The 14,050-nt window shown below is 36.2% G+C and overlaps 1 protein-coding gene across 5 annotated transcripts in view; it reads right to left on the reverse strand.

The window, feature by feature from the left end:
• The window catches only part of LOC124171144 (transmembrane protein 94), a 76,882-nt gene that overhangs the window by 26,838 nt on the left and 35,994 nt on the right, over positions 1 to 14,050 (reverse strand). For all 5 annotated transcript variants that reach the window (XM_046550296.1, XM_046550290.1, XM_046550301.1 and 2 more), the window contains 5 exons: positions 11,344 to 11,437; positions 7,758 to 7,972; positions 7,151 to 7,398; positions 6,496 to 6,620; positions 6,212 to 6,360 (listed from right to left, as the gene is read on the reverse strand). In XM_046550296.1, the coding sequence (XP_046406252.1) occupies positions 6,212 to 6,360; positions 6,496 to 6,620; positions 7,151 to 7,398; positions 7,758 to 7,972; positions 11,344 to 11,437 (831 nt within the window). The remainder of the gene's footprint in view (positions 1 to 6,211; positions 6,361 to 6,495; positions 6,621 to 7,150; positions 7,399 to 7,757; positions 7,973 to 11,343; positions 11,438 to 14,050) is intronic.

Raw genomic sequence — 14,050 nt, forward strand, 5'->3', positions numbered from 1 at the left:
CTCCCCCGTCGGAGGATTAGCAAAAGTTATAAAATCTGCGATTTTCGATTCCTTTCCGAGTGAAAATTAGATACACAAATTTAAAAAGAATTTGAATACGATGGTACCAAGAGAATACCGCCCAAAAAGGAGGCATCATCCCTATGCTACAAGCATAATTCCAACATCCCTTGCTGTGTGAGTAAACTCTTCTTGGAATTCCCACCGGGTTAATTTCTCCATAATGGCAAACGTTTCAAGCTCCGACTCGGGGCTCATCATCAGGGATAAATTTTGTTGAATCCCGAGAAGATTTTACCCACATCATTCGTCGGGAAAGCATCAAATCATATTTCATCCCTTACTGAGGTCTATTTGCTAATTGCACAAAGTTGACTTAGATTTGTGACTTAAACATTGGGAGGGCAATCTAGGGACAGAATTGGCATTGCTGCAAGGATGCGTTTGGCGGCCAATCCATGACTGCTTTTTTTAACTGCTGGATTTTAATATCGACTTTAAGGACAAGTGCGATGGTGGTTTGCGTAACATGGTGGAACTCCTTCGTGATGTACAAAGGTTAAGAAAAAGACTTCGATGCTCCACAAAATAAAATATAAAGGACTACGCGCTGATGGCATATTGGTGAGACACCGCAGTACCTATATCTGACCTTAGTGCTGCGGATTTTCAAAAATCTATTAATGAACGTTCAAGTTTGAAGTTAAATATTTCTTTTTATTATGCATACGGACGAGAGATTTCGTGAAGAAATTCACAAAATCTTTGTTGACAACAGCGAAAGACGAGGAATGTCATTGACATAAGAAATACAGATTGGAAAGCAGATAATTGAGTAATTCTTTCGCGATTGTTCCTCCACACCGGGTACTGAAACATTAAATATTAGTTAGACTTACAAAGAAAGACACACTGGGTGTGAATTTTGGTGCTTTTGGGGCGTGAGAGAGGCGTGTGGGGAGGGGATGCGAGCGGCCTTCGCCAAAAATCCATTTAGTCACATCTTTCGGACAGTGCCGAAATTGAAGCGCGTATCCAAAGTTCGCACACCTTTATAACCCCTCGAGAGGACTTTTCAAATTTTTCATAGACCGTAGGCTCCTTTTCTGCATTCTCGGATCTAAAGATATTTCATCAATCCTCTAAAAGTTGGTAACATCGATTTGTTCAACGCCGACGAGGCGCCTAATAAGGGACAAGTCGCTTCCTTTATTACCTTTTACCATCTTCCGATTTATATTATCAAAGATAAACGACCTCCTAGCAGCATACGCGGGATGAATTTTGCTGTATAGGAGGCGCGGGAGGGGGAGAAGCGAGAGGGGAGGGGAAGGGATCGGTCTACGGCTCTTGTATCCGCGACGCTGCGTGGGCGTTGGAATATTTTCTTCGCGGACGCGTACTCAAATTAGGCATTTTGTGGCTAAACGGTGACAAATACGTCAAAATGCACGAAATGTTTGCCCTTAAGGGCAGTAACTCGGCAAAATCTATAGGGAATGACCATAAAATACTATATTTTTCGAATTTCGACCCTCCCCCCCTAAATTGCATTTGAGCGAGGGTCAGGGGTTCACCTAGAGGTCTCAAATTTTTCAGGCCTTATTTTTGATCGGTCCCACAACTTTTTTTCATTGGGCCAGATGGATTTGAAAAAAATCGATTTTTGCGATCCGCCCTACTATATAAAACTAGATTTCTCAGTAATAATGAAGTTAAAAAGGTGGCCACAGAAATCATTTTTTACATACTTGTTACTGAGATTTCTACATATAAAAATGAAATCATCGAGAGTAAAAAGTTGTAGTTTTTCCAAAAAAATCTCATTTAGACAATACATACTGGAAATTAACATTTTTAATTTAAAAAAACTCAAACCTGAGACATAACAGAGTATATACAAATCAAATTAATACACCCAATAACTTAATGCCTTGAAGGGAAAAACAAATTGAAAGTCATTTCCTGTGTAAAAATCAGAAAATCACACAGCCAGCCTAAACTAGTCCTCTGATGCTAAACTTCCCTCAAATTGACAAAAATTAGAGAGAAAATTACTGTAACTAATATATGATACTGCAATAAACAAAATAGCACAAACGTTCCAAAATCAAAAGAAATATAGCCATGTTGACTTACTAGCCATCCAAATTTGACAATGACCAACTTCATGCTGGATATGAATAAATTGGATACTGGATAGAATGTAGAATCAAACATGCAATTGTTTCAGTCTTTGTAACACTGCCTAAGCAAGCCAATTACAACCGTGTGTGAGGAAATCATCTGATGCTATTGTTTCACTACCAATAAAAACCTTATGATGACTCAAAATGTCTTGCACCAAGCAAGAGTAAACTTCACGACAAAAACGACAATTATTCAAGCTGTAGCAATTGCCCTTAGTTACTAATAACCCTGAAGTTATTAATAACTTAATGAATTTTTGAAGAACCTAGTTTCACTGCATATATCCCCAGCCAGCACAGACATGATAGACTTGATTATTTGCTGTTCTCTCACATTGCTAATCCACTTCACAGATATTCTCCACATCTAATGAAATAGGTCCTTAAAACCACATCATAAAATTTCAAGTGGATGTTCGAGGAGAAGCATTTTCTTAACAATGGTGTGTAAAATAAATTGTCGTGTAATATTATTGCCATATATATGGTATGATCTTGTCATTTTCGAGCGAATGATGTCTTATAGTTGAACTCGGGCTGTTCACTTGCTGGACAGCCCAAATTCAACTACAAGGTAGTATATATGTATTATTTTATTATCAGACTATGTATATTGCTCATAACTACCACTTCAATTCATTAACGCAATCATAGCAAAATCCATTTATAAATGTTATAGGTGCACACCTGATGATTAAATGTATATTATATGTATAAACATATGATAGCGTTTTGGCTAAGAAAGGAAGTGTAACTGCAACAGCAAAAAGTGATATTTCAAATGATATAGGCGTGCACCCAGCAATGCAGATGAAAGGGAAAATTGCGCCACAGCACATCCTATACCACAGTGCCACCATCTACCTTGCAAATGGATGCAGTGTGAGCTGTGCCCACTGGGTTCAGATAAAAGTGTATGATCCATCCGTAACTCCTAAGTTAGCATTTCAACTGCTCCACACACTTTGTTGATCAACATATTAAATGAGGTACATATATGGTTTTTAAATTCATTCAAATCATGGATGCAATTTTTTTAAGTCCAAAACAGTTTCAAATTTTGATTGACATTGGGTTCATAACAGGTTGCATTCACAACAGGAATGGAGCCAACTTCAGGTTAAAGCCATAAAAAAAACAGGTTGAGCAAGTTCATTGGATATATGGAGTGCAAAAAGCTGACAGTCATTTCAGGGGGAACACCATTTCATTTTACATGGCTTGTGATGTAAGTCACTGTACCACAAACAATTTCAACTGACATGATCCACGCTACATGAATTAAAAATTATTTCGAACTTATTATGAAATATTCACAGAAAGCCAATTATGTACTGGCTAACCACATTGATAGTTTTGGCAGCAAAAGTGTAAACCTAAAGTAGAAAAATAGAAGTGAAAGCCAAAGCAATTAATTAACGACCAACTGACTAGCAACATGATCATGGCTCTGAGATAATCCAGGAAACGTAAGATACGTAAAATCGGACTGCAAAATCCAAAACCATATTCCAGATACTGCACAGTTGCTTTGCAAAAACTTGCACAAGAGAAAGCCATAGCTGGATGCTGTTCCATGAGCACACAGAAATGTGCCACCTTTCACATTCAAAAACCATAAACATAGAGCTCTCATGAAGATCAGTAATGTGTGATCATGCCATAGCACATCATGCAGTTACAGATGCACAGTTCTTGGATACAATTGCTTGAAGATACAGATATTTTCATAGACATGGCTGCCCCTGCAGAACACCAGATATTTTCATAAGCCAGTGTTACTCAAGTTTTCTTTTCACTCTTCAAGACTGAGAATGACCTAGACAATCTGGCAAGGAAACACCTTCTGAAATAAGTACCTATACTCATCACTTTAGTACCCGTGTTTTATTTTAATTTTTGTTTACAGGTAAGAAGACTTGATTTCCCAGATAGGATGCAGTTTTAATTAGTATCATTAATGACATAAGCTAAATTCACATGGGAGTGGAAAGGATAGAAGAAGAAAAAAACGAATCTATCAACAGAGGTCAGGGGTGAAGGGAAGGAGCAGACCAATATCAACTTGATTCTTTTCCACGCATCCATTTTCCGAATGGTCCACCCTGTGCAGAACTGGCACAAATCTGATCTAACTCCAAGCACTACTGACGAAATCACACTCAGCTATCGATTAATTAGCTAGATGCTTCTCTGCCTTCTCTGCACTCCAATCTGTGCATTTGGATTCAAGAAAATTCAAATTCAATGATATCACAGACAATAAGCCAGAGAAGGCTATTAGCATTCAGTAAGTGAATCGCTTGTGCATTTGAATGCCTCAGATTGCACTCTGGTCATACTGTGGATTTATAAAGTATGAATAAGTGATTGATAAACAAAATTTATGCCTCCAAAAATGAGAAGTAGAAAACTAAATTAATATGAAAGCGATGAGATGAATTAGAGAGCATCACGGCCTGGAGTTGAACACTATAACACGGTAGTATTCAGGCTAATGAGCAGGCTTGGAGTTGGCGGTGTGACTTAGACAAGTTGTCAACACTAAGGTAATGCCAGGACTATTTATAAAATAGACGTTGCACATCTTGCATTCTGACTTGCAAATGAATTAAAAAACTATTACAAAATACATTAGTTTGTGGCAATATTACTACCCTGGTGAGGCATCAATCAGCCCAGCATCAATCAGCCAGGCACGCAGCCTTTGGCAAGCTCTTGGCATTGCCCTCCATCAACAACTGACAGCCCAGCTTGCAGGCTGAATCTTCTCCTCGCATACAGGTATGCTTAATGTTGTGGATCTTTCGTAAAGAATCTATGCCCACAAGCCAGGTATGCATTCAGTTGAGTAGAGCATGCCAATTTAATTAGTGTGGTTAATTTATTGTATTCGTGATGCTAAGGAGTTTAGTGGTGGGGAAATTAAACATTGTAAACCTCTTTTTGGAGTTATTATATTTATCATCACTGGTAAAATGGGTGACACCTGTATACCTTCAAGTTAAAAAGATTTCAATAACTTCAAAGAGATACATCTCGTAATATCGATCACATAGAGAAGCAGTGACTATTTGTTCTCACTACATCCAGTTACCATTAGGGATTTAAATCTGGCGCTAAAGGTTAGGGTGGAACTAAATTATCAGATCAACCAATTAACCAATAATGATGATGGCATTACAGTTAAAATAATTTTTCCCATCCATACCTGATAAGATAAAACTGTAAATTCCAGTGAATACATAGAGTAACTGCATCATATAAATGTGCCAGCTTATTCTTATATCATGAATAAAAATAGCCATCATTCTTGTAAGAATTTTCCTCATATATGATGTCCACCTAGTCCTAAAGACAGAGAATACAGGTCACACATGCCAACAAAAGTAACTCTTTGATTTCTGTAATTAATTTTAACAGCTCATTCCGCTATGGTTGACTAGCATTACTTCAAATATTAGATAAACATTCCATGATAAGAGAACAGCAAAAATTACATGCAATTGGTGTAACACTTTAGGCAACCGACTCGGATATAAACTCCATCAACACATGGGGCAATTACTATCCATGACCCCATGCACATTAGCAAAGGCATTCAGAATACTATCACATTCAGAACTACATATCATAACATTCGACTAAGATAAAATTTACATTCACATCAGAGAGAGTGAGTTTTATCACCATAAAATAAAACATTTTTCCTCTGCTCTACCACAATTAATAGGCAATGGATGTTTGGAGCAAATATGTTTTGCACATGATGCTGAATAAATGGCTGCTTAAAAAATATATTGAAAAACTAATTCAGGGCAACATATGCACTATAACCCCTAAGCAGTCAACTCTTAACCGAATACCATAATCAGGTAAACACAAGCAAAAAAAAGTTAACACTAAAATAAAGAATACACCTCTAAAAATAAACCTTTTCCTACCTATATAACTAGCCATTACTCCTAACCTAGAACAACAAATGGATCTATAAAAAAAGGAGAATAGTTCATAAACTTTACCTTGTTCGCTCACTCAATAGTGAAATATGGCAGTTCCAGCCACTTTCCAGGCCCATCTTCTCAGAGAATACTCGTGATCGAAGTTCATTCTCTTTACTAAAGTGCACAAACCTAATGCAAGCCCTCTCTAGTTGTTCTATTAGTTGTACCTGTTGATTAAAAATTTAGATGCCCCTTTAACATTACAAGTATGACATATCACTTATAAATAAGAAAAATTTGGATACACGAAAAGGATATTTCCTTTTTGGAAAGTTCAGTGATTCGTGAAAATATCAACTAACCATATCTATTTGTGCCTGATACTGCATAGTCACCATGCCAATAAATATTTGATTGCACTGGAGGTCAAAGCATCCTTCAATGTCACAAACTTTTTCCTCCTGCCCATCAATCCCAAGGAGGGAGTCTAAAAAAAGTAGAGAAGAATTAATAAACCATAAATCCATGGGAGCGACCTTCAAAATGAGAAACTTCTTCTGAAAGGCAGTCTTTAAGTCATGTATATTGATTAATAACACAAACAATGATTATAACCCAGATTAATATCTTGCCTAATGCAGCACTGTTTTTATTATTACTTGGTCCAAAAACCTGAAGACAGGAGCCGCAATTCACCCAAAACTGTCGTTCACCACAGTGAGTTAACGTGGCATTAACCCAAAAAACAATGATCATCATCTACAGATCATCAACAAGACTTTCATGAGGTCAATAATAACCACCGAGAATTGCACATTTAAAAGAATGCATAAAAATTTGTTAGGATAACCAAGTGAATTAATTATTAAAGTATTCTGGGTGCAAATTTCACCCCAATATGATAAAAAATGTTAATTTTCCTTTTCAAATCATTGGGTGAAAAAAAAACTCTTCCAGCTATTCAGGATTTCAAAGATTAGAAACACCGCATATGGAGGCTGCCTCCTTATGACAAACCTGTTGAATGAAACTGAGCCAAGAGGCCATGTAAAGGGTGACCATTTGAGGAATGTCCACTTCGGTGAGAATCCCAATGCATAGGGGTTGGGCTTCGGTATGGCATGTACAGATGCTTACTATCAGCTGGAAGTTCTAAGTATACATTGGAAAGATGACTGCTAACCGACCTTGAAAGAGGACGGTATGCAAAAGCAGAACAGTAAGCTGTCAAGCTAGTTCTTTGATAGAAGTCCTGAACTTTTTTCCTGTAGAAATGAGAAAAGAAGGAGAAACTATTAAATATGTCAATTCAACAAGTGTGTATCAAGATGTTTTTTATCAGTTCCATAGAATAAATGTATTCTCCAACAAGGGTCCAATCACAATATGAAACAAATAGGGATAACAACAAATTCATAAGACAAAATAAATAAAACAGATTTAATCTCATGTTTTTCACGCCTTAAATTTTGTCACAGCCATTTTTTGCAATTGTGGCAGCTCAATTAACAAATCTAGAATTTAAATGACAGTTTTGAAAATTTTAATCAATTTCCATTTTGAACACAGAAATGAAAAAGGTTCCAATGGAACCTGGGCTGATCTGGGCATAAATAATACTCACCGATCAGCAGGAGAAAGAGGACAAAGGTCCTGGCCATCCCAGAATTCAAGACATGAGTCAAGAATGATGTCAGCAGTGCCTTGAGACATTAACTGTAAAGCCCCACTGCTGAGCTCCCGAACAACAGTTCCAACCATGTGAGGGAAAGGAAACTTGAGCTTGGTAATTGATAGGGATCGTGCAAACTTGATGTCCCTTCGAACCATTTCTGGTTGCTAAATGAAAAGAAAAATAAATCATTTTTACTTTGAAAGGGGTTTGGCTAAAGGGCATAATGAAGCTGTTACTCATATATAGTCCACCCTGGCATCACACAAAATTCAGTTTGTATTTATTATACCATCTGTATACTAAGAATTTTACAGGGTGTTGATTTTGCACAACCTCTACAACTTTTCATATACTTTTGCAAATACATATTTCCTGATTTTCTTTACAGTCAACTCTAACATATCCAGCTTCCAATTATCTGATTATCCCAGCTGTGGGCTCCCTCCTCTCATATCAGCTCAAATTGTAAAATGAAATTAGCATTAATGCAATTACTAACATGAATTCCAAATTTCATGCTTATTGGGAATGTGCTATACATATTAAAATACCCAAGTTAAGATAAATTTAAAACCTTAACACCTGAGGATGAATACCACTGAATGAATAAATTTTAATTGTAAAATGTCAAACATTTAAAAATATATTTCATCACTCACAGCATATACATGACATTTTTCCTATACCTTAGGCGGAAAAAACTAGTGCAGGGAGAAGACATGAGCCATTGAAGGCTAAAAATCTTTACAGATCAAAATGAACCATACTGCCCTTCCTGGAAATGCAAAACTCCTGTCCTCCTTATTGATAACATTAATCTGAGAGATTAAGAATACCCACATAGAGTACAGTAAAACATTTATTATGTACTTGTATCAGCTTAATTAACCAGTTTATTTTTCTGAAAAAGCAGGACAAAATGCTATTTAACCTAAATTTCTATGCAGTAGTGCATTGCACTGTTTTGTTCACTGACTTGGGAGTCTGGGAGCCAGTAAACACCCAAACAACCAGTGCAAGTTCAAACACCCATCTGTCACTTCATACTTAAATCTGACGCACAATACAACTAGATTGATGCGCACCAAGATGCTAACCCCATGAAGCCTTCTTGGTTTTGGCAAATGCCCTGGAGGAGGTAAGATGAGGTGGTGATATTGCGAGAGGATGATTCGAGATTAATCAAAGAGTAGAGCTGACGGTGAAGTGATAAAAGAGAAATTCATGAAGCATGCAGATTTTTACAGAAACCAAATGGGTAGAATAACCACTCAGATTCCTTAAGCTAAATGACAATAACAAAGACAAGAATATTTACCTAAGTTAAGTAAGCAGAAGTAGGTAGTTCATACTTGTGTAAATATCACTTACCATTAGAGCTCCGTGAAATTCACGAGACGCAATAATGCGAAATAACACAAAATTAAGCGAAATCAGTAAATAAAAACAAAATTTTGCATTTTTTGTGATTTCAAGAGAACTAGCGAAAAAATCATATCTAATGAGTCATAATCTATTAAAGCCTAAGACTTCATTGTTTAATGCTACTGACATTCATTTGCTGTATCTCATCACGATTCCAAGGTCAATTGCCTTGTTTTGTCTAGCGCATATTGAATTCACATAATATCGCGCACTGTGGTGTTGCCTCTGCCGGAATTTGCCGTTAAATTAATCACTGCCTCTTTCTTCGCTTCACATTTATCAATCCTAAAATTCTAGGAAATGTATAAAAAGACGTGCTTTCTCTCCTAAAGAATTAGGTATTCTGAATCAATTACGTCGGCCGCAAAAGAGTGTACATATAAGCTCATACGCCCGGCACGCGTCAATGCAAAGCAGTAATTCCGGTGACTCACCGTGACACAGTAAACAGCGTTATTGGATAACTTGTAGCAGGTAAAACGTAAGTGTGGGTCTAACTTAACAATTTTGTCGACTTAAACACAGCTTCTGGCTGGGAACAGGTGAGTGAGTCGTCTCGTCTGAAAGCAGCCTGAATTTCACACCGTCGTGCCGTGAACGGCGGTTGGCGAAAAGCTGGACTGTCAGAAAGCAGCCTCAATGTAGCACTGCCTGCATTTCACGCTGTAAATGGTGCACCGCCATGCCGGTGACCACGGGGACCGTCGACAGTGCCTCACCGTCAACGGCACGATTCATCTCGTTTGAAGACATCCACAAAGACTTATTGTCATTTGAAAGCACAAAGTGCTAGCAGTTGGGGAAAGGGAAGGAAGAAACAGGAAGGATAGGAAGAGAGGGGGTGCTAATTATAAGCGGACAGATCTTTGGATATTCAGTGCTCCACTGAGCTTCAATAAAAAAGAAAATCATTTCAACACATCCCCAGTTCAAATTTATTTGTATCCGATTGTATTAAGTTATGCGTGCTTTTTTCATGGCCTTTCTTGACCTATTGGCAACAGCTGTAATCAATACTAAGCGATTTTGTTGAACCTACCTTCCCTCGGCACCTAGGTGAGAGCTATCAAAAGGGAGCCTACGACATGAAAAATTTTGGTCAAAATGTACGTTATGCATTACTTATGGTTATACCAAAGCTACCAAACACTCGGTTTGAAAACACTGTCATGATTGGTCATGATTCGCACTTGGACAGTTTTTAATCACGCCTACAGCTTTATATATTAAACAAACGAAAGGAATTTTAAAATGCCGAAAACCTAGAGTTACCGTTCATACCAGGGCAAGTGAATTCGGCTCAGAAGGATTTTATGAGAAAGACAAAATATTACTGCGTAAATTTTGGGATAAAAGACTTGAATCTGAAAGACATGACACCTTGTTAAAGCACATCAATTGCGATACACATAAAAATGCGAAAGAAAGGGGACTCGCAAAATGACAGCTATCATTTGAACAGACAGTTACTCAGTCAAAGACAGTGAAGGAGGCGAAAGAGGAGTTTGTTGTCCCTACTACAGAAGCATTTTAAAATGGTGGAATTATTGTAAAGAAACTTGATAATCCAAAAATTCGGGAAAAGCTCTCGAAGTACATACATGAATGGTAGAGCGGATTTGCCATCTGCCGATCGTATTCGCCAAGACTACATTATGATTATAGGGAAAAAGAAGCAGGAAGAGCTTAAATATTGTGTTATTGGTCAAAATTAATACAATGAAACTGAAAACAAATTTCAGTACTATTTGGTCAATTTTTGCTCTAGTCTTCCTCACAAAGACAACCAAATGAAGTGTTGCGGTGCACCTTTTCTTGCTCGCTCTATAATATTAATGCTTGAACCATTGATATGTACCTTGAACCAATTCGTTCATTTGGTTTTATCAGAAATTTTGTACTGTTGAAATTGTATTTGATGTTATGTAAAATGCAAATGAAAAAGTATGAGCAATCGTGAAATGTGCACCAAAAAATAATAAAACACCTAGAAATGAGCAAAAATTTTAACACTAGACTAACACCACCAAGATTTTCTATAACACGAAAATCACAGTTTTAAAACGAATTTTAGCAAAAAATAAAACCACTTTCACGGATCTCTACTTACCACATGTCTGAAAGTTGAAAGCTGTTCCTCCAAGATAAATATGTCTTGAGCTTGATCAGAAAACCCGATTTGTTTGGCCAGCTCACATAGGCACCTAAAAAGTAGATTATCTACATCAAAGAGATTCCTTTCACTTTTCAAAGAATAATATGCATATGTTCATATGGATAGATTCAGGAAGGCCAATTTTCCATGGTGAGGGATAAGGGAGTGTAGTCTTTATAAATGAGGAGAGAGCTTTGAGGAAAGGAATTGCTAGGAATATGGAGGTAAGTCAGTTGATTACTAACCATGCCACACATCAGATTAGCCTAAACAAAAATGATGCAGGAGAAAGTAAATAGCATCAGAAAAGTGAAAATTAACAATTTTGGAACTATAAACAATTTGCTAAGAGTTTTCCTTAGGTTTTTATGATTTTTTAACCCATTTTAGATTATTTTAATTCTCAAAACTGTAGCTATTCCATAAGTACAGAATTACAGCAAAACCCCAAATAACTTCACATGGGTAATCCCAAATATGGGTTAACTACAACAGCAATCAAAGAAGATGCTCTATATAAACCAAGGATGAGTAGACTCCAAATGTCGATTCACTGACTCTCAGGCTTGGAATTGGCATCAAGAATCTATTGCCTAAAATTGATTCCTACACAATCAATTCCAGGAAATAAATATTTTCAACATATATCATAAGCTCATACAAATTACTAGTAAATAAAGTCATGAAATATTTTGTGCTATACTCCCCACTTAATACTAGTCTTTACAATCAGTTTAATATACTGGAGACCAATATCGCATGTTTCTGCCACCTTTATATGGCCACTTAAACATTATGATGTACTTTTTTATGGTGGACATAGGTGTACATCCTTTGGAATTAATATAAGAGGAATTGACCTATACCTAATATAAACCAGAGACAAAAAATTGAAATGAGGGAAAATTATAAAAGAGGGAAACAGCAATTTTTTAATAAGTAATTTACACTCAACATACAGCTATCAGCATTCAATTATACAATGAGCACCTTCAGGTCTCAAGACAACTCCAAGTTTTTCATTTACAATTTCAGGCCTCATGCCATAGTTCATCATTAAGAAAGAAAATTTTTGTGAACTTTGATAAAGTACAAATGGCACAAAGTGTACTTGTTTCCACAAATTTTATATTTTGTGTCTTTAATTGCAATTTGCGATCAACATTTTGACCATGCCCTGAGAAAAACCCTATATGAATAGAGTGAAAATCTTTAAGCTGTTTCATAAGAAATTAAATGATGTGACTCACGTAGAATCAAATAAAGAAGAAACTCACTTTTACACCCCCTCAACGAACACCTTGCCATGATTTTTCTTATAAGTTGCTGTAATTTCTCTTTCTCCCGAATGTGATGCTATTGTTTATTATTATTTATTTTGTTTAAAATGAATAGCTATTAACAACTGGCTGCAGGACTGATTGCTAAAAAATCAATGAAACGTCATACGAGAAAAAATGTGTTGCATGGCTAGGGAATCATATTCAAAAAAGAGAAATTTGGTCTTCATAAACATCTACCTCTTAACATCAATTACATGATATGTACACCCACATGGAAATTTTTTAGCCAAATGACACAAACTGATGTTAGTTTGTTACCAGCAAAAGTCAAACAGTTTGAATCAGCCTTAGTCGGCAAGTCGACCCTTACTCAATAGAAGAAGGTCTACCACAGTTTTAGTCAGGCTGATGTTCATTAATGCCAGAAATAAGTCTACCTTGCATCAATTGATATATAAATGTAAGTAGTAGCAAATTTAAGATATCAGCCTAACTTACCACGATCAGAAAAATTTCCATTTGAGCGAACCAAAACCTAAAAATTTTACCCTCATCATACATAGTTCCTGTGAATTTCTTCAAAATTTTCCTATTATCCTGATTGATTTTTTGTTGAGAAAAAAACTAGCATCAATTGCATTTGATTTCATTCATATAAATTAAAAATAAAATAAAATTGCATTCATCCCAAAAATTACAGAAGTTGAAATAAGAATTTCCTATGAAAGGTACTCATTAGTTAAAAAGTCAAATGCAAGAGTATTTCCATTTCCAAGCACGATATCACACAAAGTAAGGTAAGATATGGTAATCATAAAGTTTGTGCGAATATTGAAGGGATAGATTGTTATACACACAATTTTAAGGATATACTTCCATTCTCCAAGCAAATATCAAATATATTTTTATAAATAAAGCATTGGCTACAAAAAAGCTGCATGCAACATGGCAACATGATAGAAACATATGTATATTGTGAACACACAGAAGAGAGGCAGAACCAGGGATGAAAAGAGAGGAATCACTGAGAGAAAAAGGGAGGATATTCCTTCTTGGGCACAAATAATTGAAATGACAAAAAATATCAGAAACTTAATAGGAGTGCTTCATCTCCAAATAATACAATTAATCACATAAGCAACTCATTGCAGCCCAAGTCACATATGATTTCATTGTATCAATTACCCGTTTTTCATAAAATGAAGATTACCTAAACAGAAAATTATAAGCATAGAGAATATACTTCAGATATATTTTTTTTAATTCTACCATTTTGACATTAATTATTTTTTAATGCAATCACTACTTCTCACAAGATGCTGATTAAATCAGGTAGAATGGAGAGAATCAAATGAAAAAGTTGTTTAGCCTTTTTATAA

The sequence above is a fragment of the Ischnura elegans genome, chromosome 1, assembly GCF_921293095.1.
Source record: "Ischnura elegans chromosome 1, ioIscEleg1.1, whole genome shotgun sequence".
NCBI lineage: Eukaryota > Metazoa > Arthropoda > Insecta > Odonata > Coenagrionidae > Ischnura > Ischnura elegans.